This window comes from Zalophus californianus, chromosome 5 (genome assembly GCF_009762305.2).
Source record: "Zalophus californianus isolate mZalCal1 chromosome 5, mZalCal1.pri.v2, whole genome shotgun sequence".
Lineage (NCBI taxonomy): Eukaryota > Metazoa > Chordata > Mammalia > Carnivora > Otariidae > Zalophus > Zalophus californianus.
In genome coordinates, this window is record NC_045599.1 from 110995855 (window position 1) to 111021066 (window position 25212).

The 25212-nt window shown below is 44.7% G+C and overlaps 1 protein-coding gene across 2 annotated transcripts in view; it reads left to right on the forward strand.

Moving 5' to 3' along the window:
- The first annotated feature begins 263 nt into the window (after positions 1-263).
- The window catches only part of GLRA1 (glycine receptor alpha 1), a 78388-nt gene continuing 53439 nt past the window's right edge, over positions 264-25212 (forward strand). For both annotated transcript variants that reach the window (XM_027606407.1, XM_027606408.1), the window contains exon 1: positions 264-319. In XM_027606407.1, the coding sequence (XP_027462208.1) occupies positions 264-319 (56 nt within the window). The remainder of the gene's footprint in view (positions 320-25212) is intronic.

The window sequence follows — 25212 nt, forward strand, 5'->3', positions numbered from 1 at the left end:
AAACAGCAATACTCTTCGCGCTCCTGAAAAGCAGGGTTGGACGCTCTCCGTGGTGCTGAAACGCTTCGCGGTTGCCTCTGTCCGTGGTACCTACAGACCCCTCGTTCCAATTTCCCCTGGGGCTCTTCCTCCGCGCCCCGGTTCTCCACCTCCCCTTAGCATCTGGATTATTTTTTCAGTAGCGCTCGCTGGTTTTGTAAGTGCCGATTGGAAACATTTTTGCCCCCATAACTCGTGGACTACAAAGCACAAGGACCTGAAAAATGTACAGCTTCAATACTCTTCGACTCTACCTTTGGGAGACCATTGTATTCTTCAGGTATGCAATTTTCTACTGACCACATCGCTGTAATGGAAATGGGGGAAAGGAGCACTGAGGCTGACTCTGTCCGTGATCCCCCCATTTTGGGGGAGGGGGCTGTTGTATACCGCTGCAATCGGGTCTTTCCATCCCCCGCTCCCCCACCCCACCCCGCCCGCAGGGTGTCTGGCTTGTGCGTGGAGGTCTGAGACAGTCGCTGCTCTGGCAGCTGTTTGCCTGTTTTTTGTGATTTGTTTGTCCTTCCACCTGCTATACCCCTGCCCTATCACTGGCCCCCAGCCCCTCTGCATATTGGCTCTTACTGGGCTGAGGACTTTAAGGGGAATCTTTAGGAGTTACTCAGTTTAATTAGGACTGCATTCTCTCTAACCGCAGTGCCGAAAACCTCAGCTCTCCCGTCTGGGAGCCAAGTGACAACTAGCGGTGACGGGGAAGGTTGCACTCGAACTTGCTGGACACAGAACATTTTATTTTTCTCTCCTCTTTTGTTGTTGTTTTCTTTTTCTGCGGTGGGTGGGGGGGATGGCTGAGGCTTAGTGCTTGGAAACAATAGTGTTATGACCTCAGGTTGTAAAGCCCTGAACTTGGGTGCAGAGTGAATCTACTTAGGAACAGATCCTGGGAAACGTTCCCTTTTGAAACTTTGACTCTTCCTCTCACCCACTCACCTTTTCAAACTCTACTTTGTTAGCTGCAGATCCTGAACTGATGGACAATTCTTGTTTGTTTTGTTTAATTTATGTCTGTCCCTCAGTCTGTAGCTGAGTTCCCTCACCCGTTATCTCCCAGGTTAAAATTTTCTGCCTAAAGGCTTAGCCTTCTATGCTAGTACAAGTGAAAAGTGAAAAATCACCTCTTCGGGAAGCATTGGAATAGATAGTCCTTTGTAAGTGGGTGAATCAGCCATCGTCAGAGATGGTTATGATAAATTCCATTTATATGAATTGAAAAAAATTTTTCTTCTTCCATGACCCGCAGGGATCATTAATCTTTCTCATTTTAGATACCTGCCTCTCATGTTTTACCACAGCATTGTATTAACAGTCATTTGAAAAACCCACTCTAGGTTATTTTTAAAAATAAGTAACCACCAAATATTATTTTCTCCATCATAAACCAGCAACTAATTCTTGGTTTTCCTTTTAACATTGTAGAGAATTCTCATATGAATTGTTGGTTTGACTAACCTGTCGATTGGTTTATTAAATGAATGACACCTCCCCCAGACCACAGGTTGTAAGGGTCTATACGTCAACCACTCTTCATGTCTTTCTCTTGAGATGAAGAAAAAACCCCCTCCTTCCCTGCGATACCCAATGCCAAAGCTTCTAATCTCCAGCTCAAATAATTTGATAGGCCATAGTCCTGCCCACAGCTCAGAATGCAAATAGTCAGGGAGTCAGATAGAATGAAAAAAGTGCAACAATCCAGGGCCTTGTGAATTGTAGTGAAATGTAGCTACTTTATGGGGGAAAGGGCAGGAAGTATCCTCTTAACAATATCAAATCCTTTCTCCCCTACATACATACAGAACTGTAAAATGCTTGGAGGTGGGGTACTTGGTAACATTTGTATGCAAATTGATTCTCTGTTTGACTTACTGAGACAGAACTGAACCAGAAAGATTAAAGAGCAAATTAATAGGACCAAGCACATCACCTCCCATATGCACACCGATTCCTTTTTTCTTGATGAACAGTATGCTTGATTTTCTTCTCCCCGACATTGTCTTTCACAAAAGGGAGACACAGTCTAAAAGGTTTGCATTGTATTCATTTTGATAACACTATGAATCCACCGTGTTAATTCTTTAAGTAAACTGGTGGTGGCCCGTCAGAAAGGCTCACTCTACATCTCCTTCCCCTACATGTGTCAAGGCATATCTGAGCTACAATGTATATGGGATTCTGTGTTTATAAGGAAAGAAGAGTCATGACTCTGGAGAGCTGGGAAGGGATTGGTACTATTGCACTTTCAAAATACAGGAATGGCTACATCATCTGAGGAGTAAATGTTGTTTCAGAAATGTTCTGAAACATAAAATAATAAAACTAGGAATTGAACTAGGGAAATACCCTCAGGAATTTTTCAGAGAGATGGGGGAAAAAAGGTCAAAAGGAGGGAAAGTATTGTCTTTGTATAATTGGCACTTTCATTTCTAACTCTCTCATTTTTGAAATTTTAGGTAAAAATGCAGAAGTATTAAAATCTGGGGACTCAATAGAATTGTATGTCGGGGTGAATGGAGACGGGCAGCTCTCTAGCAGGTTCCATGTGAATAACCCTTTCTCCCCCAAGGGACAGGCACCCATGTTGGAATGAGCCAGTCCAACCATCTCAGGCACCCAGGTACTCCTTAGATTAAATGATGCCAGCTGATCACCTTGTTGGGGAAATCTGGGGGCCAGAAAAGGAAAGGCCATCAATAACAGAAGTACCGCTGCATCAGTACATAACCAGCAAACTGGCAATAATGACGGTAACACAAAACAACAATCGAAGTGAGCCAGAAATCTCAGATGGTGCCAACACAGAGAACAAATCGAGGCCTTAGACAGAGCTGAGGGGAGAGAGACACAGGGCACTGGGAGGCACACAGCATTGCAGTGTTCATCAACTGTGACCCCATAAGTAAAATGAGGTGATTTGGCTGAAGTTCCTGCTCTGGTATTTTAAAAGCCTATGGTTCTAAAATTCCATGAGTGACATTCTAGGATTCAATAACCTAAATTTTGTCTCTTTATTTTCAGTTGGAGATGGGGCTTTATATCCAGACTGGTCAAAAATAATAGGCAAAGATATGGTTTTTTTATGGTAGAAGCACATTCCTTTCAAACCTCCTTTTCAAGCCAAAGGGAACTTGCTTTGATTCCCAGAGCCTTTACAGTGCCTTATGGCTAGAAGGGCCCCAGGAAGACCCCAGAATTTTTTATCTTCTGAGTAATTCAAATAGACTCATAGCATAAAACATGTTTCTCAGTCCTGGCACTATTGACATTTTGAACCGGATAATCTTTATTAGGAGGGCTGTCCTGTGCATTGTAAGATGTTTAGCAGTGCCATGGCCCCAGCGGCACCCCCCCCCCAAGTCATGACAATCAAAAATGTCTCCAGACCTTGCCAAAAATCCTGCGGTGAGGGTTGGGGTGCAAAAATTATCTGCAGCTGAGAACCACCAGTATAGAATGACCAAATATTTAATCTGCTGTTCTGATGTACTAATTTTTTTTAATGAAGAAAGAAGTCAAGTTTCCTTGAGAAAATGCTCCTTAAGAAACACACAAAGCACCCTAATGAAGCAAAAAGGGACCTAGCCCATGCATGCAAAGGGAATAAAGGTAGAGGAGATAAACCAAGCCTAATCCATGGCTGGCTTTCCCAGAAGATGATCAGCTTCTCTTTATGTGCCACTTCTACCTGCCATCCCAGTAGATGCTTCCTTGCACAGGGTTTTGTGCTAAATATGGCACTCATTTACGAAGAAAGGTCACTAAAACCTTGAAGGAAAGATGTTTCTATTCACACTTGGATCAAAAGAAACATGGCAAATAGATTGTTTCATATCATCCTGGAAAACCAGGTGAATGAATTTTCCTTTGAGGTGGCCCCTCTGGCTTCTCACTCTCCAAGCTGGCCAAGAGGGGCAGATGCCCACCTCAATCTTTTCCTCCTGGTAGCATAGCTGTATTTTCCCTCAAATCTTACCCACTGCATTTTGGGCACACAGAAAGTATCTAAGAGCTTCTGAAATGGACCAAGGATTCTTTTCCTAAGGAAAGAAGTTTCTTGGGCAAGTTTGCACCAGGGCCAATCAAAATGTCAGTCTACCCTCTTCTGGGAGCTTAGGAACCTTGAGTAAGAGAAAAGAAAGCATCACGTCTTTTATTTCCGAAGGACAGCTTAGACGAGGACCCTAGGCTGGTGTAAATAGAGTTATGAATTGGCACATAACTTCTGCATATTCGCAAAACTGGTGATGACCTATCAGGGGATATTTAGGAAATTTATTCTTGAGACCAACTTGTTATGAAAGAGGTTGCAAACATGTGGTACAGTGGAGGGAGCAGTTGGGCTGTGATTTGAAAAACCCCCATTCTAAAGTCAGCTCTGCCCCCGTCCTGCAGCATGGCTTTAACAAGTCTCTTTGCATCATGGGGACTCAATTTTCTCACCAATCAACTCAAATGACTGATTCCAACACCTCTAAGTTCCCTCCCACCTGGGATAAGGTCTTTATAAAAGAAAGAGGCCCATACCCACAAAGGCTCAAAATGAATTTGCTTCAGTGCCAACGCTGCCTTCCTTTCTTCACCAGGCATGTATTTATCATGTATGGAAGTGTCCGGTCCACAACCAGGCACTCTGTGGGGGGACAGAGGTAACAGATGCCAGAGTCCCTGTCCTTGCAGAAAGGGGAGACACTGCTCCCTTTAAAACTACATGAAAACCTTTTTCCTTCATCAGGGGGCCCACAGAACTCCTCTTCAGACAGCCCATGTACACGTCTTGCGACAGCATCGCATTTATGTGGGCGTCACTAACTTTATTTCCTTCATCAGCTGGCAGAAGCCAGAATGATGTTTCAGATGGCCTGCCTGGCCATCTTGACGCTATTCTGCAGGTTTTCTGCTGCTTTAGGCAAAGCAGCCCTGGCCCAAAGGGCAGGAGACCTGGGATCCAGAATTTAGCTAGGGCCATGACCTTGAGAGGGTTCCGTGACCTTTCTGGTCCTCAGTTTCCCCAGCTGTAAAATGAAGGGAATCAACAAATCACTCTCTCTAAAATCATTTTTAACTGTGCCAGTTAAGGATTATCTTCTTCCAATCTCCTCCATGATAGAATAGTTTTGGTTACAAATATTGCTGCATATTTCAATTGTTATAAGAAATAGCAACGTTGCATTATATTCAGGCTCAAAAGTCTGAAAGAATTGAGGACCTCATTAAGCAACTTCACTGTGGAGGGTTATCCCACCCTAGATGGTGATACCCTAGATTATTGACAAGTCACATAAATATGTCCATTTCCCCAGGAAGCGCTTTGGATGATGAGAAAACATGGTGCTTGATTACTGTCCCCACAGAGCTGAGGAGTGGCATGAGAAAGAGACCAAAAGTTTCTATACTTTCACTGGGGATTCCATTTGGGTTTTTTCCTCCCCCCATAAAAGCTATGTTTGTAAAAATCTGTTTGCCAAATCCTATTCATCATTAACTTATTTTCCCCATCTTTATTAATCAAAGGCATACATAACTGCCAGAAATACTGAACATTATGGGATAAGCGATATCGCCACACTGAGTTGACCTAAGAGAAAACAAAAGTAAAGACACGTGATGCTTTTTAGTGAGTCCATAGAGCTTTGTCAGAAGTAAATATGCAATTTGTTAGAGTCTCTGAAATGTTTAAAATGGATTCTGAATCCTCATTACTATTTCATGAACCCCCTATGGGGTCCAGGGACCCCATTTGGGAAATATTAAATTTGATTTATTCTATACAGCTCCAAGAGAAGAAGTGGGTCAAATTGATGGATAATTATTTTAATGTACACACACAAATTCTAGTTCAATGTAATTTGGAAGTTTCTGGCAGATCCGTCAAGTGGTGCAATGGGCTGCCTTGGTGGTAGTAAGGGTCCCCTGTCACTGGAGGTATGAAATCAGAGAAATCCACCTCCCAGGAAGGATGTAGAAGAAATTCAAGCTGCTTTTGTGGAATGAGATTTATAATTTACTGCATTAAAGTAAATGAATGCAGGTCAGAGACAAATCTTCACAATACTGCTATTCCCTCCTTTCCTGACCCCCAAAGTACCATTCTGATCTTTGTAAGCTCTCTGGGCCATGCCATAAACACACTTTCACTCATCCCTTTTCATTCTTTAAAATGGATTGGTGATGAATAAATTGGGCAATGAACACGAGCATGCGCACGCGCACACACAATGCAACAAAGGATTATTAAACAGAAATCACCTGGTTATGTAAGAGGCTGATTTTAAGAAGTGAGAAAGACCTCAGAATAAGAAAATGTCAGAGCCAGAAAGACCACTAGAAAGTGCACTGTCTCCAGACAAGTCCATGGGCACGGACAGCGTTCACAGGACCGGTGGCCGGTATGGCTGAAGGCCTCTCAGCCCTGAACCCCAGCTGTCCCTCCTGAACCAGCCCTGTTAAGCCTAACACACAACTGAAAACACCATGGGGCCAGCCAGCAAATTCATGCAGAAAGCACACTGGAAGGGAACAATGCCCGGAGATGCTGAGGAGAGGGGCTTATCGGCAGTGCCTCTGCTTTGTAATGCAAGCCCTGATGAGGGGTGCCGGAGGCCCCAAAGCTTTTGAAACTCCTTATAAAGGATCCCTTTGTGATTTTCTGAAGTTGATATTGTCCGAGTCTCCTGAGGCTAATTCAGTGCAATTAGATTATCACTCTCTGCCTTTGGATCCGGCTGTTTCTTGGTGTCCGTTGCTAAACGAGTTTACCGTCTTAACAGGGAGCTGCTGACAGTCATTAATCCCAGCCGTGAAATGGGCAGCGCTTCGCTCTTGCCTCACATACGGGGCAACCCAGAGGCACCTAGAGTATAAGCCTCTGCTCCTTTCCTGGCAAGGTCCTCCTCAATTTCCCACCCATTCACCCCCAGAGAGTCGCACGTTCCTTCAGAGTATTTTAAGTGCCAACAGAATCATAGAGACTTAAGGCAAGTCTATAATTCAGCGGCTCTCAAATCTAGCTGTAAGGGGCTGGTCAAACATATAGTTTTCCCCCCTCCATACTAGACTCTTGAATCACAATCTCTCAGGAGGGGGACCCAGAAACTTGTAATGTTAGCAAGAGTCTCTAAATCAGTGCTTTTCAAACTTCAGTGTGTGTGTGAATCACTTGAGAATCTCATTGAGATGCTGATTAAAACTCAGGAGGTCAGGGGTGGGGCCAGAGAGGCTGCATTTCTAACAGCCCCCAGGTGATGCTGATGCTTCCATGGACTCAAGGTTTGAGGAGTAGGGCTCTAAATGATTCTGGCTGGGGACCCCTGACATAGATCAACCCTTTGATTTTGCAGATGAGGAGAGGACAAATGACTTCCCTAAGGTTATAGAGTGAATGGTGGAGCTCCCCAAGTCCTGCACAGTTCTATTCAGCCCCTAAACTGATTCCCCTGCATGTCACCTCTAAGGGTTCTGCCTCTGCACTTTCCTCCTTTGGCTCATAAACACAGACACACACCTCAGAGAGCTATCCCCATTCCCAAACTGGTGGTCTGGGCCCTGGAGTCCTAGTGTACCTGGGTATTCCGACCATGCGATGCTGGATAAGGAGAAGGGGCACCTGAGGAATGGGCTATGAATCCCAGCCCTGGGGGGCTCAAGGACACAGCAGTGAGTCTGTCGGGACTGAGGGAGGAGGTAGATCAAGGTGATCAGAAGGAGGAAATCTGTGGTTTCTCGCTCCAAGGATGACCTCACTGATCAGTCTCCCTGTGCACATCACACTGTCAGCCCCACATAACTAGTGTACCATTTCGGACTCCCAGATGTTCAGAGTCTTGCCCCCTCCTACCATCTGTCTGACCTTGGGACCACGTCCTTCCTTCTTCTCTACCCATTTCGACCTATTATCCTTTCTGCAAAGCATATTATTATCTTAGACAACAAATAAAGTAACCGCTATGGTCTTCGGCCTTGGAGAGCTGCGGGTTGATGGCCGTGTGCTCAATTCTGCAGCACTGCCCGGCTCGGGAGGAACGCGGCACGGCCGCAGCAACCCTGGCGGCCAGGCGGACCTGCAGCACTGTCCTACACGCGCACTTGGCAGCTTAGCCAGTGTTTCACACTCACAATCCCATAGGAGCTTCCCAGTCACCTTAAAAAATAGATACAAGACAGTGGTTACTATCCCCATTTTAGAGTGAGAAAACTGAGATTTGGGGAAGTGACTTGCCTAAGACTATACACACACACACACACACACACACACACACACACACACACACACACACACACACACATATACATTCCAAGAGCTGCAGGTCTGATGAGCTGGTGCAGTCCACAGCCTAAGAGCCCCCCTCCCCCAGTGGGCCACAGTGGGAGGATGGAAAGGAGCCTACAAGAGAAGAGCTGGGAATTCTCCATCAGGCCTTCAGTTCGACAGCCATATTCTTCTGATTCTTAGCCAGATAGGTTATTTCTTTCTCTGTTCTTGATCATTTGTAATTGTACAATATATGCATACATTCCTTTTTTAAAAAAATCTAATAACTAGACTTCAGCCTAAAAATCCCCTTTGATAGGATCTCCAGGTCCATCCCAGCTTTTGTTTCTTTAAGAGGTATTGTACTTGGTAATTTTTATTCATCTACGTGTGTGTGTATGTGTATGGATGCATACACACACGTGTGCATAACTATTGAAGGGTACATATACTGTCATCTTGAGGAAGCATATTGCCTGTATCATTCTGCAATTTCTTTTGTGCACGTCTTACCACGTCTTGGGAAGCTTCACCTATGTAGGCATACAGTTCCACCTCATTCTTTTAACTAGTGCAGAGCATTTGATGTTACGTATACCCCTTGTTTTCCAGCCATCCCGCGACTGATGGGCATCTATACTTTCTTCTCAATTTCCCACTGCCATCAGTGCTGCAATAATCACAGTGTCCCTACATCTTTGTGAACACATGTGATGTTTTCCCAGGCAGATAACAAGAACAAGAAATGGAATTGCTAGGGCACAGAGTACGTGCATCTTTTATGCTAATAGATGCTGCAGGCTAACGTTCCTTTCTTCCCGAATCTTCCCTTCTTCCTCCCTCATGATGCTCCCTCTCAACCTGGGCTGCAACAATGCACTAATAATAGTTGTTACTCTTTATTGAGCATTTATTGAATGCCAGGTCCTGTGCTAACAACACCATGTGCCTTATCTCATAACCCCACAAAAATCTTTAGACATAAGTACTATTATATTCCCATTTACAGCTGATAAAACTTAGGCATAAAGAGGTTATGTAATTTGCCCAAGGTAAGACAACTACTAAGAGGCAAAGTCGGGATTCAAAACCAGGCTGACTCCAGAAAACATTCTCTTAACCACTGCACTGATATTGTTACTCCAAGAATGCACCAGGGAGGAGAGAGGGGAATGAAGTGGATGACGAAAACAGAGGTAGAAAGGAGATTAATTTCCCTCTCTAGATAATCAAGGGCTAATCTCTTTCAGATGGTTCTAGATCATCATAAAGTTAACGTACATCTATAAATAGATGTGAGTTTTCACTCTCCTCCCTTCACAGAGGAGGGAAATGGTACTGACTTCTGCCCCCATCACAGATGGACGTGGTCAGGGCTCTAAGGGCAGACGGGTCACTACAGTACCTTTCACCTTCATCCCACCATGAACAAAAGCCCTCGATTGAAGGAGCTGTCGAGGGTTCTGGAAGACAATGTCTGCCTGGGCTGGGAGGCCAGGAAGAAAAACAGCATAATCTGTGGCCCGTTTTTTTTTTTTTAAGTTTTTTTTAGAGAGAGAGAGAGTGCATGTGAGCAGGAGCAGGGAGGGGCAGAGGGAGGGAGAGAATCTTAAGCAGGCTCCACACTCAGCACAGAGCCTGGCAAGGGGCTCAATCTCACGACCCTGAGATCATGAGTCGGATGCTTAACCGACTGAGCCATCCAGGTGCCCTTAAAAATTTTTAATTGCCAGTCGTTAGTCCTCAGACCAAAGCCTCACATCCTAACCCACAAACACACAAGACTGAGAATACTCAGTTTCCCTTATTCTCCAGGGAGGGAGGTTGGAGAGGCAGCCCAAGCTCCAGCATTGAAGGTTTCGCCACAGACTCCAGATTGGCCGTTCCCAAAGCGTGGCCAAAGGGCTTCTCAGAACATCTCTAATCCAAGAAACCATGCCCAGGCCTGACGAGGGTGGCGGGAGCAGAATGGGGACAGGAAGCAAGGACTGGGCCAGCACTCCTCTGTAATCATGAGCGGCACCCCAGCCAGACCTGGCCTGTGGGAAGCCCGAACAATGCTGTCTCAGACACCTGTTTTCAATAGCTCTCTGAGTGACACCAGAGACTTCTCCAAGTGTATCCATAGCAGGCCTGCTGCTAATAGAAGAAAAAAATACAATAAAAACAAAGTCTCCTAATATCAACTCTTGAAATAAACTTGGTTTGTTTACATTATAAGCATTACAGGTTTGCTATAAAATATTTAAACCACATAGGGAAATTGGATTCAAACTAAAATCCACAGAAATCTTACCCCCTGGGGCAAATCAGTTAACAGTTTGATATTCAGCCTTCCAGATGGTTTTAATAACATAATGACAAAAACATGAGTGCTTACTATGTACCTGATATCTTTCTACAAGCTGTGTATTAAGCTACGTAAGCTTCAGAACAATCCTATAAAGCACTGTTCACCCCATTGTAGAGATGAGGTTACAGATGAGGAAACAGGGAGGTTAAATCATTTTCCTCGGGTTACCCACCTTGGAAATGGCAGTGCCGGATTGAAATCCAAGCAGTCTGGCTTCAGAGAGCTTTGACCTGCCGTGCTACACTAGGGAGCTGTTTCTGTTTTTCAGAAATGGGCTTATAGTAAACACCGTGCTCTGCAACTTCCTTTTTTCACTCAGCAATATGTTATCAGTGTGCATGCAGAGTTATCTCACCCGTTTGCATTCACGCTGCCCTTTGCTAAGCGTGCCAGGTTTTAGCAGGACAAAACTCCACTTGCCACAAACTCCACTTGCCACCATAAAGCCCCCACCTCCGTGTCCAGCCCTTTCCTTCACACAAACCAAATTACAGCCCAAACTGAACTTCTCACTGGTCTCTGTAGTATGCCCCTTATTCTCATCCCTGTACTATTCTCACATTGGTCCCTATCTCTCCGTAAATCCAGAAAAAACCCTTCCCTCATTTCTGCCCTGAAAGGCACACCAACTGGCTCCGGATTCAAGCTCATTTGACTTTGAATCCTGCCTCGGTCACTTCCTTGCTGTATGACCTTGGCAGTTCACCCATCTTAAAAACTGAAGATAAGAGCTTCACCAATAGATCAATGAAGTTACCTTTCATGCACTTTTTCTGCACAGAGCATAAGCCCTTAATGAATGCCAATTTCTTCTGCACGTCTCTGAGATCCTATCCATGCCTCAAGGTCCAGCTCTAGCCTCACTGCCTCTGCGAGGCAGTCCCTGGACCACCACCATCCCCCAACTGGCCGTAGACTCTCCTTCCTGAATCCCCTGGGAGATGTAGGCATGCCCCTCAGCACTCAGGTCACTGTCAGTGGCCTTACATGCATTTGGATGCCCTTCTAACTTCCCTACTGGACTGTAAGCCCTTCCAAGGCCAGGAACTTAATGCATTTTGTGGGACATGGGGAAGGGCAACAAGAAGATAAAGACACACCCCCTGATGCTTCCCAGAGTTTTCAACTTGTTCTACTTCTTCCTCACACATAGCAGTGACCCCGTGGTTCATGTATATTAGGTATTCAGTGCCTGTTGAGTTGAATTACTTGGTCCCCGCATGCCTGCTCCCCCATCATCTTCTTATTGGCTCTGCAGAAGCCCAGGACCAGAAGACTTCCAACCAGCCAACCCCAAAGCACTGCTGTGTCTCACTGTGACCCCTTTTTTGCTCTAAGACATGAGTCACAGTGAGAGTGAGCTGGACACGGTGGCTCAGCCCTGGCTCAGTAGCCAGTGAGGTGAGTTGCTCAGCTTTATCCTTGCTATCTGGCTGAGCATGTGAAAACTCTGGGCCTTTCAAAACATCTGAGCCATCACAGATCAAGCTGCTTCCCACCATGACCCAGGTCTGCAGAGAGGCCCCTTCCATAGGACAAGGCAAACTTCCTACAATGGTTTTTAATTGTGCAGAAAGCATGAACTTCATTAGAGATCATTTTCTTGGTGTGACCTAAAACATTTAGCAGAAAAGAAAAACTCTTGACAGGAGCCAAGAAAAGACTGTATCATATCCAGAGAGAAGGGGCTTGGAGGACTTTGTTGAATATGCCTTGGAATATAAAAAGGTATGCTTCCTAGAAAAAAGGGTGACAAGTTTCAATAAAAGGTGTAACTCCCATGCTGCCTCAAAATTGAACATCCTGGAGATGAGAACAGGATTTTCCTCCCCCTGCAATTCCTGCTCTGCCTTTGTCACTGAGTCTCAGTTCTTCCATGCTTATAAGAAGACTGGACTATATAAAGCCTATGGGTCTGTCCAGCTGTCATTGCATAATTCTTAAATTAAGTTGGCTCATAGAAGACCCAGCAGTTAAAAACTCTTGTGTATCAGTCAGATATATTCTGGAATCCTGGTTATATCACTTGATTGATACTTGTATGTCCTGGACAAAGATTGTTTTTAAGATTCCTAAGCCTCGGTTTTCCTCATCTGTAAAATGGCAATGATTAGTATCTAGTCCCCCCCACCCCCAAAAATCATCCTAAGGATTAAATGGGAGAAGGTATATAGAGTGTTAGCCATACATGTGGCACAAAGAAATTGTGCAAAGCAGGAAAACCATGATGACTATTATTAAAAGGGGATAGGTGCAGAGCATTATGGAGCATCAAGAAGAGTCTGTTTAACTCAGCCTGGAGGTGGGGAGACAGCACAAAGTTGAAGAAGCCAGGACACAAACTGGGCCACAAAGAATGACTAATTCACCAGGTGGCAATAGTGCCAGGAGAGAATGTTGCAGGCAGAGAGAGAAGGCTTGCAGAATAGGCAAGCTGGAGGACGGGGAGCTCAAGGACACTGGAGCAGCCAGCCATCCACTGGCACCCAGGCTCAGCCCAGTCCTGCTCTGCCCTGTTCCTTCCCATTGGGCCTTTTATCAACTGGAAGCCTACCTGAGAGTGGACAATTTGCTCATTATCCCAAAAATACTTACTGAATTCCTACCATAAGCCAGTAATTGTTCTAAGTTCTGGGGACAGACACAGGGATGAACAGAACAGATGTAGTCCCTGCTCTCATGCAGCTTAACTTCTAGAGAGGTCTACAAACAAACAACTTGGTAAACTATAGATTTTCTGGTCATGGGCACTGCTACAAACCCAGTAAATCAGATGATGGGACAGAGACTAATCCACTGGAGTCCACCCCAGGCTGCTTACGCTTGCACATGCACACATCATCTCCCTTAAGATTTAAATCATAGGGGGGCACCTGGGTGGCTCAGTCTGTTAAGCATCCAACTCTTGATTTTGGCTCAGGTCATGATCTCAGAGTCAAGAGATTGTGCCCCGCGTCAGGCTCCACACCCGGTGGGTAGTGTGCTTGAGATTCTCTCCCTCCCTCTCCTTCTGCCCCTTGCCCCACTCATGCTCTCTCTCTCTCTAAAATAAATAAAGTCTTACCAAAAAAAGACATATCATAGGGAGATGGGCAGGTGGGGAAAGTCCCTTTCTTTTTACTGATGAGGAAACTGAAACCCTGAGAGGAGCAGTGATTCATCTAAAATCTCATGGCCAATAAGTGCCACAGGCAGGTGACCTCATTCCATGCAGAAAAAGTCAAAAATATCCAGGATAAAAGATTAAAATGGAGGGGGAATGCGGAGAGCAAGTAGCAAAACAGTATGTACAGTAAGATCCCATTTCTATTTTTTAATGTTTTATTGTTTTTATATGGGGAAAAAGAAGTCTAGAGAAATGGACCCAAAACTGTTTATAGTTGTTTTATCTCTTGAGAATGAGACTATGGGGGACTTTTATTTCCTACATTAAATATTTTGGTAATGCTTGAATGTGTCACAATATATATTACTTTTGAAAGCTGAAAAAAAAGATTTTTTCAAAAGAGGGTGTCACAATCAAACTTGGAGCCCACCTAAATAAAAGACACATGCACCAGGTAGGGAAAAAAGACATTTGGCGTGGTCTGAACCAGCATCCTGTTGATTGGTTTCTCCAAGTAAAAATGAGCCTAGAGGCTAAGACTATGTGGTGTATTTGAAGGAATTTTCTGAGCAAATGGAAGTTGCTTCCCCCACTTAAGTCACTGTGCTAGAAGTGAGATGTCATTGGAAAATGGAAGGCCAGAGTTATGTTATAGACTTGGGTTTTTAGAACAAGTGAGGGAGGGAAGGTATTTTCATCAGGGTAAATGAAGCCCTACCCAATTCTTTTTGTAATTTCATAAAATCCTCCTGGTCATTAAAAAAAAAAACAAAACTTAGAGATGGAGAGAATTATCTGACTCAATCCTTTCAATTCCCAGGGAGGAACAGAGGCCAGAGGGAAAGGGATTTGTCTATAAAGTCAACAGTGAATTAATGTCCAGCCCAGACAAGGACTGAGGACTCTTAAGTCTCTTATCACTATGACAGTTTTCCCTTAAACCTAAAGATTGTTCCACTGGTGGTGTGCAAGACAAATTTCAATGGTACAGAATAATTTTCTTTCATTTTACTTATCATGAATTTTATTGGGGTACTGGAATTTACCACTTTCATTGTAATACTAGTAGTCTCTGTTACGCTAAAAAATCAAACTAAGGGTAAAATAAATAACAGTACATGAATTGGGTAAAATGTGTCATATGATATATAGGCAATTTGGGTTTGAAGAATGCTGTACTCTACCATTCCATCTTAGACACTGCCATTGGATTGAATGGAAAATACCAGAAGGACTTGGGAAACTCAGTTCTGAGTGAAGCCTAACTGTACCTCTAGGTCTCAAACATCTTCTCGGTGTGAGTCATGGACATGGGCTGCTCTATGAATTCAAATAGTTGGAGGAAAGATGGCACATTTGGGTAAAAAGTAGGCACATTCAGCAAACAGAGCACAGCGGGGACAAGGTCACCAACAAGTATCTATTGAAACTATATTCGTAGTTTTCTGTTCCCTTCGCATGTTAAAACATCTGTGACTCCCAATCCTTTATGAACAGAAATTCCTCTAAATAATACTTATAATATTATCAGATAACATGTATTTAGAATCTACTATATGCCAGGAACTTTTCTGAAAGCTCCATATCCATTAATTATGTAATCTTTAAAGCAACTCTATGAAGTAGGTACTATAATCATCCCCATTTTGTGGCTGATGCCAGATCGTGCCAAAGCAGTGATCTGACCATCAGGGACACTGTGAGGCCAATCCAGTTCAAAGTCTTCACAGGCAGAAGACATTGTACAATGTCAGCCCCAAATCCGGACTTGACCCCCGGGAAGACGTGAATAGACAGCAGCACTATATAAATGAGAACTATGGGTGCAAAGGAAAAATCTGGTACAAACCTCATATCCAGAGATGTGCTGGGGAAGAGTGGAGGAAGTAGAATCTCTGAGGAAGAAAAGTGAGAGACTCACCCCAAATCACAGCCCTTCCCAGTGAGGGAAGAGGCAGGGAGAACTTGACAACACGCTTCCCTCTGTTCCGCCCCCCAAAATCCTGATTTTGTTTCCATCTGTCACCATGGATTCATGAAGAGACAAAAGAGGGTAAGAAATAATATGGGGCAGGACATAAAGAGGGGACAAGATGAGGGGTGGAGAAAAGGGGAGATAAGCAGAGAAATCAAAAGGGGAGAGTCTCCTCTGGGTTCAGCCAAGACCATTCTGTGTGAGTGTCCCTCCCTCTCTGGGCCACAGTATTCTCATCTGTGAAATGGATGGGCGGACTGGACTAGCTGACTTTTAAGATCTCTCTCAGATCCATCATTCTAGGATTCAGAAACAAATGAAGGAAAAGGAAGAAGGTAGAAGACCAGAAGGGGAGAGAAGTGTAGGCAGGAAGAGGCAAACACTAAGGAGGAATGATGAAAGGGCGAGGAAACAAGAGGAGAAAGAAAAGAGGTATTTCCCAAATCAGTTGGAGTCGGCCATCTTGTTGAAAGAGAAGAAAGGATTCTCCTATCAAGAATTACAGCAGTAAAAGCTTTATCCTCAGGCAGTCAGCTCCAAGCCTCCCCCTGGTGGGGGCCATGGCTGGGGGTGGTGGGGGCCAGGGCTGTCTGAATAACAGGGGCCAGAAGCAGCCCTGGGAGGCAGGCCGGGGCAACCTGGTTCTCCCTGTCTAGGAAGGAGGGCAGCCCCTCCTCCTCTGGGCCTGATAATGGACGACAATGATTAGCATATTCCCAGGTCTGAGGGATGTCCTGGGGAAACTAGAGGATGTGCCCAAGGGGGCTACAGCTATAACATTATCACATTGTGCCTGCAAGGGTGCAATCCTGGGAGCCACCCAACAGAGAAAATCCCAGGCCAGCAAGAGATCTTCCAAGTTCATCTTCTCCAACCTCCTGCCTGTAAGCATCCCTTCGCTAATAGCCCTGTGCCAAGGGAGTTAGTACAGGGTGACACTCAGTCTTATTCTCCAGTTTTCAGAGTTCTCTGGGCCGTCCCAGACCTTGAGGCCCTTGAAGACAAAGACAGTACCTCTGACTAATGGACTACCCCCTTAATGCATAGGGCACAGTGCTGCGCACACAGTGAGCTCTCCAATAATTGATCAGTAGGTGAAATGGTTCTCTTTTCTCTCCCCCAATAATATCTATTCTGTTGCTTAACGTTTCAGTCTAAACGTTCTTCCTTTTGTTTATTCCACTGCCCCTGTTTCAAAGTCCAACCTGTCATTTGCCTGAGAGGACAGAAGCTGGTAGATACGGGCCTCTGTGGAAGTGAGGGAGAATACCCACTCTGCAGGTGACAGCACCAAATCCGGACTTGACCCCCGGGAAGATGTGAATAGACAGCAGCACTATATAAATGAGAACCATGGGTGCAAAGGAAAAGACCATAGATAATTGTTCGCTTCACATACCATGAGCAACTTCTGTATGCCAGGTTCTTGGCTAAGCAATTGATTTGAATTTTTTTATTCTTCCCAACAATCCTAAAATTAGAATTAAGTATTCCTAGCTTACAGAAGAAGAAACTGAGGCTCAGAGATGCTAAGCAACTCTCAAGGCCCTTAAGTAAGGGGTAAAGTCACAGTTCTAGTCCACTCTTCCGCTGACTCATCCTTACAGCACGTTGCTCAGGGTTCAGCCTAATTCGTGAACACTTCCAGCAACAAGAAACATGCCACCTCCTAATGCTGCCCCTTCCATTACTGGGCAGCCCTCCTGGTCAACACGGTCTTTCCTCCCATGTATCAGGCAGCTGTCTCCCTCTCTGAAAGTCCCCTCCACCTTCCCTGGCCACCTGGCACAAGTCAGTGGGCTGTAAAAGGTACCTCAGCTATGGAATCCGAAAAATCTGGTTCTATTCCTACCTACCACCTACCAGCCATGGCACATTCTACCAAGGCACTTCTGCCATCTTCTGCCATCTGCACCTCGGTCTCTTCATCTGGGCAAAAGGAACACAACTATTCCTCCCATAGTGTTTGGGAGAGGATAAAATAAATAACACTTGCACAGGGCTGAACTCAGTGCCTGGCAAACACTAAATATTCAAGAACATTATTTTACAGAGTCCCTCTTCCCCACTGACAACCCGACAAAGATTTGTAAAAAATGATCTCTCTGCCTAAATCTTCTCTGAGCCAAACACCCACAGAGTCTTTAATTATTCCTTACAGGTCAATTTCAAGTTTGTTTACCAGCCCAGTTGTTCCTTTCTGGACCTGCTCCAACCTGTTAATGTCCCTCTTAAAATGCAGGGCCTACAGTGGAATATAATAAATTAGCCCAGATTTGAAGTGCAGCCCGCATCCCTTCTTTCCTGCCCTATCTGCCTCTCTTAGTCTTTATATTTTTCTGGACTTCTTCAGAATTATTAGGTGTAAGCCAGACAAGCATAAAACTTTAGTGAAGAATGTTTGAATCTCACAAAAACTTTAATTTTTATTTGTAATAATAGCGAACACACCAAGTGGTTTCTCTGTGTCTGGTACCACATCAGCATCTGACACGCATTTTCTCCTTCAACCCTGACAATCCCTCCTTTTTCTGATAAGGAAATAGATTTGAAGAGGCTAAGTGACTTGCCCAAGATCACTCAGCTTTGTGAGCCCACTACTCCAACCCCCCTCGCAAAGCAAGCACATGTGGGCCCCTTCTTATATCTAAGTACTCTCAGGGATAAAAAAAAAATTGGATATGATACAGGCAGAAGACATAGGCAGGGGCAATTTTATATCAAAAAAAGAAATGTCTGGCACCGGCAACATTGGACTTCTGGACTACACTGTCACAAAGGTCTCTCCTTCTCCCCTCCAGCACATGCCAATGACTATGGCTTCCTGGGCAATCTGAGTTAAGGGAGAAAAAGGAAAAAGATAAAAGTGGTCATCTCTCTTCTTTTAACTTTCACTGTCCCACCATTTCCTTCAACCCTTGCCCCGAGCAGACTCCACCTTAAAAAGAATTTTCAATGAGGAGCCTGCTGGTCCTGGGGCTGGGGGAAATAGAAGCTCCTTCACACTGGTGTAGTTTTTCTGCCTTAGAACTAGTCATACTCTTTGACTCAGCAATTTTGCGTCTAGGACATGAACAGAGGTTTGTGACCAAGGGGGGTTTTCACAGCATCATTTATAATAGCTAAAAATTGAAAATAATACCAATGCCCATCAGTAGAGGGATAGCTAAGTGAGAGCTAATACAGCCACACACTGGCATAGGCAGTCATTTATAATCATGTTTCTAAAGGTTTAATAACAAGAGAAAATGCTCATTTAGAATCTTCAGCAAAAAAAAAAAAAAGCAGGAAACAAAACCGATTATAATCTACAGAGGAAAAAAGAAAACCCAGAAGAAATTTACTAATATGCTAACAGTAGGTATCTAGATAATGGGATTTCCAGGTGGGTTTTAGTTTGTCTTTGAACCTGGTTGTATTTTTCCAATGTGCATTTATTGTTTTAACCATCAGAGGAAAATGTTATTTTTTAAAAGGGCTGAAAGAATCTGGTCTGAGGGCAGCCAGCCAGCTTGCGAAGAACAGTTTTTGCCACTGGACAGTTTCCATCTGTGCAGCACCAATTATTACTCTGTTACCATCAGATCATCTTAATCCTATTGATTGAAAAGCCAAAGTAATGCTATTAATTTACTACTTAACAGATAAATTACTAGGAGCATAGGAGAAGGATCCCCCAGAGTACTCCTTTGGGTGTGACAGTGCGTGGTCCTCGAACATTCAAGCACAAAGCCCAAAGAAGCTTCTAGAAGTCCATCTATTTATCCCTCATCAAAGAGCCTAGATCAACCAGTTCTCTCTGAATCAATAAAAATTTATTGGATATTTATGATGTGCCAGGTACCAAAACAAGCATTACAAAAGAATTACTTTACTCTTTACAACAACTCTATGAGAAGCAACCACTATTAACCCCACTTTACAGATGCAGAAACAAAGAGAGGGTAAGTGGTGTGTCCAAGGCCACACAGCTAATAAATGGCAGAGCCTGAGTTTGATGGCAGAGTCCACGGAGCACACCCCTGTTCCAGTCTGGAAGGGAGTTCTTATTTGGGTAGCACCTTATGCTTTGTTCAACATGGTTTCAAATAGTCATTTATAAGTTAGGACAGAAGGTATCTACAGTCTATGGATGAGGAAACTGATGCTTAACTATGATGAAGGGCTGGCTCAAGGTCACACAGGAAAGGAACAGGCAGAAGTCAAACCAGGGATTTCTGACTCCGCATCTGTAGCCTTCCCCATTCCCTGGCTGCTCCTCTTTGCCTCTGAGACCTGCAGCAAGAAGCAGGAGGCAATGGAATTTGGCCTCCTGGGTGGGCCCCCTATTAGTTACAAAGAGGTGACCCTGCTGGAGGATCCCACAGGGTAGAAAGGAAAGAAACCGCAGAAGGAAAAGAAAGAAGCAGCAGTGACACTGCATTCCTTCTGCAATTAGCCCTCCTTCATCCTCAAACCAGGAAGGGGCACCTTGTCGTTCCCTCATCGTCCATCTATCTTCCTTTCGTCTCATTGGGTCCCAAGGGTTTCACTGACACATCCCCTGAATTCTCCTCATTCAGTGCTTCCTACAGAAACTTATACTAAACCACAGAGGAACAGAAACTTAACACAATGCATATTCCAGTTGAGTGAACTGTTTTAGCACATGTGAACAGCTGCTCCAAAACTTACACCAAAATTCCACCTCAGAGTCGTGTACCAATTCTGCCATCAGAGCACCTTGATTAGGTCATTTAAGCTCTCCAAGCCCTCGTGTCCTCATCTGAAAAATGGAGGAGAAACTGGTACCAACTTCATAGAGTTGCTGGATGGATTAGAAAGCATGTATGGAAAAGTTCTTGGCTCTGTACGTGGCACCTAGAAAGTGTTGAAGCATTGATGGCGATCGCTATCACTGTTAGCTAACCTCTGAGTCCGTTTCCCTCTCTATAAGATGGAGATGGTCATCCCTACTGATTTTGTAAAGCCGTAATATACAGTCATTAACCTACAGCAAGTGTTCAATAAATGTCTTTTTTTTTAATGCACAAGATGACCAGGTCCCATAATTCTATGACTCCACTTCCTTCGTCTTCCCCAAGACTTTGGAACCTGCTGAGTGAGACAAAGAAGTTCCACCCCACTGAGCAGAGCTGCAGAGCTGCGTCTCTGCTTAGAGGATTCAGGGGAATGAACAAGGGCTATTTAGAGAAGTATTAGAGCCCTGGAGCTTCCGGAAAAACTCTGTATTTACATACAAATACCCACTTCAACTAAACCCTCTCAACTCACAGTTAAGTGTTCTCTTTCTGAAGACAAGTCACTCAGTTGATTAAAGGCAGCTTCACATTTGAATCCAAGTTGCTCTTTCTACAATTTAAGGTCATTCTTCCTCTGAGCCCAGGAAGGATTGTTTATTTTCTCAACATCCTCCTATAAAATCAGTCTCCTGGATGCTTAAGGGCCACACACATCCAAGCTCCACTCATGAAAACCTCTGTTTTCTCTGGGATAAATAGCCCCTTTTTGTTGATGCATTTCCTATGGCTTCATTGCAACGTGGCTTATTTTCCACTACAGGCCTGACCTGGTATCGACTTGGGAGGGAAAAATGATATGTCTTTTTCTAATAGGCCCAGATATTCAAGCACTTACATGTCTTCACGTAGGCCTTCCTCTTTTAGTTTGGGAGCTCACACAAAGTAAGGGCTAAGGCATATTCACTACTGATACAATTAAGAGAGAACTTTATCAGGTCAGGTCTACCTGGAAAAGTTATTTGACCTCTGTGAACCTGTTTCCTCATCAGTAAAATGGAAATAATGACCCCCAACCCATAGGATTATATTAAGGACTAAATATTGAAAATAAAGCTCTTAGTGTAATGCCTGGTACTTTATAACTACTCAACACGGGCCAGCTATTATTATTATATTATTCATATTTTGCTCAGTCACCTGGTACAATCTCTGGCTTATAGTAGGCACTACATAAATAGTTTGGGATAAATAAGTAAACAAATGAAGTAATAAATTAATGGTAACTCAAAGGAGATGATCATAACCTCAAAGTGCCTAGAGAATGAAAAAGGCTGACTGCCCAGTGAAGGGAAAGAGCTTGTTTCCACAGCATCTGTAAAAGCATGGGGCCTTTGGCCATTCAAATGACACCTGCAGTTGGTACAGTCAGGTGTATTTTAAAGATGAGTGAACTGAGATGGAAAAAATTAAATGAAAGTCAAGCTAATGCCAGAGAAATTCTGAGAAACAATTTAATGAACAGCCAAGAAGGGATTGCCCATCCTCTTCCTGTCTTTTGTGAATGGCCAAATTGTCAGGATGCCCCAGACCACACCTGGAGATCCTGGTCATGTTATGGCTCTGCCATCCAAGACCCTGAGCAGGTCTCTCAACCTTCCAGTGGAACCTCCAAGTCATCACCTGTACACGGGGATGCTGTCATGGGCATGGGACAAGGAGCAAATGCAGTGACTGATTTGGAAGTGCCATATACATGGGAAGCATTATTTGTATGAGAGTGATCATCATATTGTTCTCAACGCACACTCTCTGATTCCCAGAGTTCCAGGAATTCCCACCGGTAGTTCCAAGAGTCATGCAAACATTTTATCATGAACCACAGTGGCTCCTCAGAGGAACTTTGCAATCATTATCACTTGGAAGAGTCAACAGAGTGTAGCAGTTAATAGCGTGGGCTTTAGAGGCCAGCTGACTGGTGGCGGTGACCTTTATAAGCTATACAACCTTGACTACACTTCTGAAAATGCAAGCATCAGCTTCCTCATCTGTAAAATGGAGGTAATGATGTCATCTTCATAGGATTGTTGAGAAGATCAAATCCAGTGACACATGTAAAGTACCCAGCACACAGTAAGTGCTAAGTGATTGGGAACTATCCCTACCTTGAGCTAATACCATGTCTTTATCTGTTTTTATCCTGTTGGTTATTTCTCCTCAATATTTACACTCCCAGGTCTTGGCAACCTCAAATGACCAATCCCTGCTGATCAGAGCAATTTTTCTTCCCGAAACTTTTTGTCCAGAAGCCCTGAGCTCCATTCTCTGCAAAGACATACTTTTCCAGTGAGATTTATCTGATTAAAAAGAAAACTGCATTGAAGGTAATGAGAGTCGTTTGCTGTCCTGTCCAGCTCGTGGGATGCACGCTGATTACACAGGGCCTGCTAAGAGCTTTGACTCTGGCAGAGCAAACCCCATAGGCCTGTTCTTTAGCACTCAAGTCTCTGAAGGATCCCCCTGGATTCCTCACACTGTAACTCATTGCAGAATGACACGATGGTCAGAGGCACGGGAAAATTTCCCCAAGTGAGACATTTGTGGGCCGTCAGTGAGATGGTTGTTGTAGAACCGTAATTAGGCACCCATTTAACAAATATCTATTGAGCCCTGACCATGGGCCAGGCTCTATGCGTCATGGAAGGAGCCTGGAAGGAAGCGTGCAAACACCATTCTTGCAGGGTCTTGCCTACATAACCCCTCAATTGCCCCAGTCCTGAGGAAAAGGAAGGCTACAGAGTGGAAGGTTGAGCTTGAACCAGAAAACACCAAGGGCTGCTGTGATTCCAGCCTTGAAACCGACACGTGGAGTGAGGAGAGAGGTCAGTTAGGCAAATCCAGTGTGGTGTGCCTACCGCTAGATCACCACGCAAGTTTGAAGCCTTAATTGTCTTACTTGTAAAATGGGACAGACATCCTACTGCTCGGGCTGTTGGCAGGATAAAATGAGATAAAATATGTAATGCTGTTTCTTGTAACCAAACAAGAAAAATAAAAACACAGCTTTTTGGAAGTAAAATGAGAGGCTGTGGGGAGTATAGACTCCCTCTCCTAGAGGAGATCACCTACAGGATTTGATGACCTATAGGAAATTCTACCCTCAACGGACTGGGTTTGAGGCTCTGTGATGCTATAGCAGGGCCAGGACTAGGGTGAGACAAGTGAGGCACCCGGAACACCACATTTAAAGAGGGGCTCACTCTCAGGCCCCTGCAAGGGCACACACAACCCTGAGAATGAGTGCCTCCCTCAATTTCCCAAGGAGCCTCCTCCCCTCCCCCCTGCTGCCAGCCTGCTTTGTGGAGAGACAGAAAATAAAGCAGAAGAGTTGGCAGATGGGAGGTTATACAGAGGAACAGACCAGAAGCAATGATAAGGTATATGAAACCTCCCTAGAGATTCCCACTTCCCTAAGGGCAGGGGAAGGACCAGATGGAGTCTCAAGGTTCCTTCCAGTTCCAAGGATCCAAGATTTTATCTTTCCTGCACAAGAGAATTGTATTCAAATACATGTGCTTTCTGACACAGATAAGGTTTTCTTATAGGGAGCAGATATAGCTGGGGGAGGTGAGCCAGGAAGGGAGAAAGAGGTGTTGTCCCATAAGTCCCTAGGGAGAAGTGGGCTCCAAGCATGCTGAGTGTGACATTCTGCTCCCAGGGGTGCTTAGCAAATCATGAAGCGAGAATAATAAGATGTCAGGCCCTCCCTGGCCAGCCTAAGCCCCTTACTGCGATCAAATCAAATTGGAATTTCACAGCTGGCCATGAAAAGCCAGATGTTGACCTAAGGATGCAACCCAGGCCAAGCTGAGGGCGACCAGCAGGGCCCACACTGTACAGCAACCCCCAGGTTCCCGGATGTCCGAGCTAGGGGCCAGGAAACTGGTCAAGTCCAGAAGGCCAAAGAATGTCAGTCGCACCACTTCCCAGGAGCCTAGGACACGGAGCCCTCCCCAGCACCTCTCCCCCTACCTTTCCCCAGGACAGCCCACAGGCAGAAGAAAGAAAGAAAGCTTTCCCCTCAAAATGCACAACATGGACAATGGCAAGTGTTGGTTCTCTCTGAAAATGCAGAGGCTAAAATTAATGAAACTCAGAAAAATTCTCTGATTCATGTCCCCACCTTCCCCTAAACACTGCCTTCCTCCTCTGAACCACCATAGCAATCCAGTTATGCCACCTGAGCTGGGTGGCAACCTCCGATAATTATTTATGTACCTGATCTGTTCTGTCTGCTTGACTATAAACAAGAGGGCAAAGGCCACTCCTCAACAAATGATTATTGATTGCTAGCACATGCCAAGCACCTAAGGATACAGACACAAACTCTGCCCACATGGAGGGCTTCTTCTGTAGGCAATGACATGTTCATCTGCATCCCCCCGATAGCGCCGTATACGTAGAGTGGGTGCTTAATAAATCAGAAAGATCAGAGGGTTTCACAGCAAGAGGGCCTGCAGAATTGAGACAAACTAGCACTCCACAGTCTAGTCCCTCGACAGACTGATGATCCATCCTCCTACCTCCCCTGCTGGGTCGAGTCCCAGAACCGCTCTCTGAGCAGCCACCACCAGCTGAACGGAGTGGGCACACAACACGAAACAGTGCATTGTGCCTGATCTAGTGCCAATCTGCCATTTCACAGGTGAAGAAGCTGAGGGCCACCTATGAGAAAGA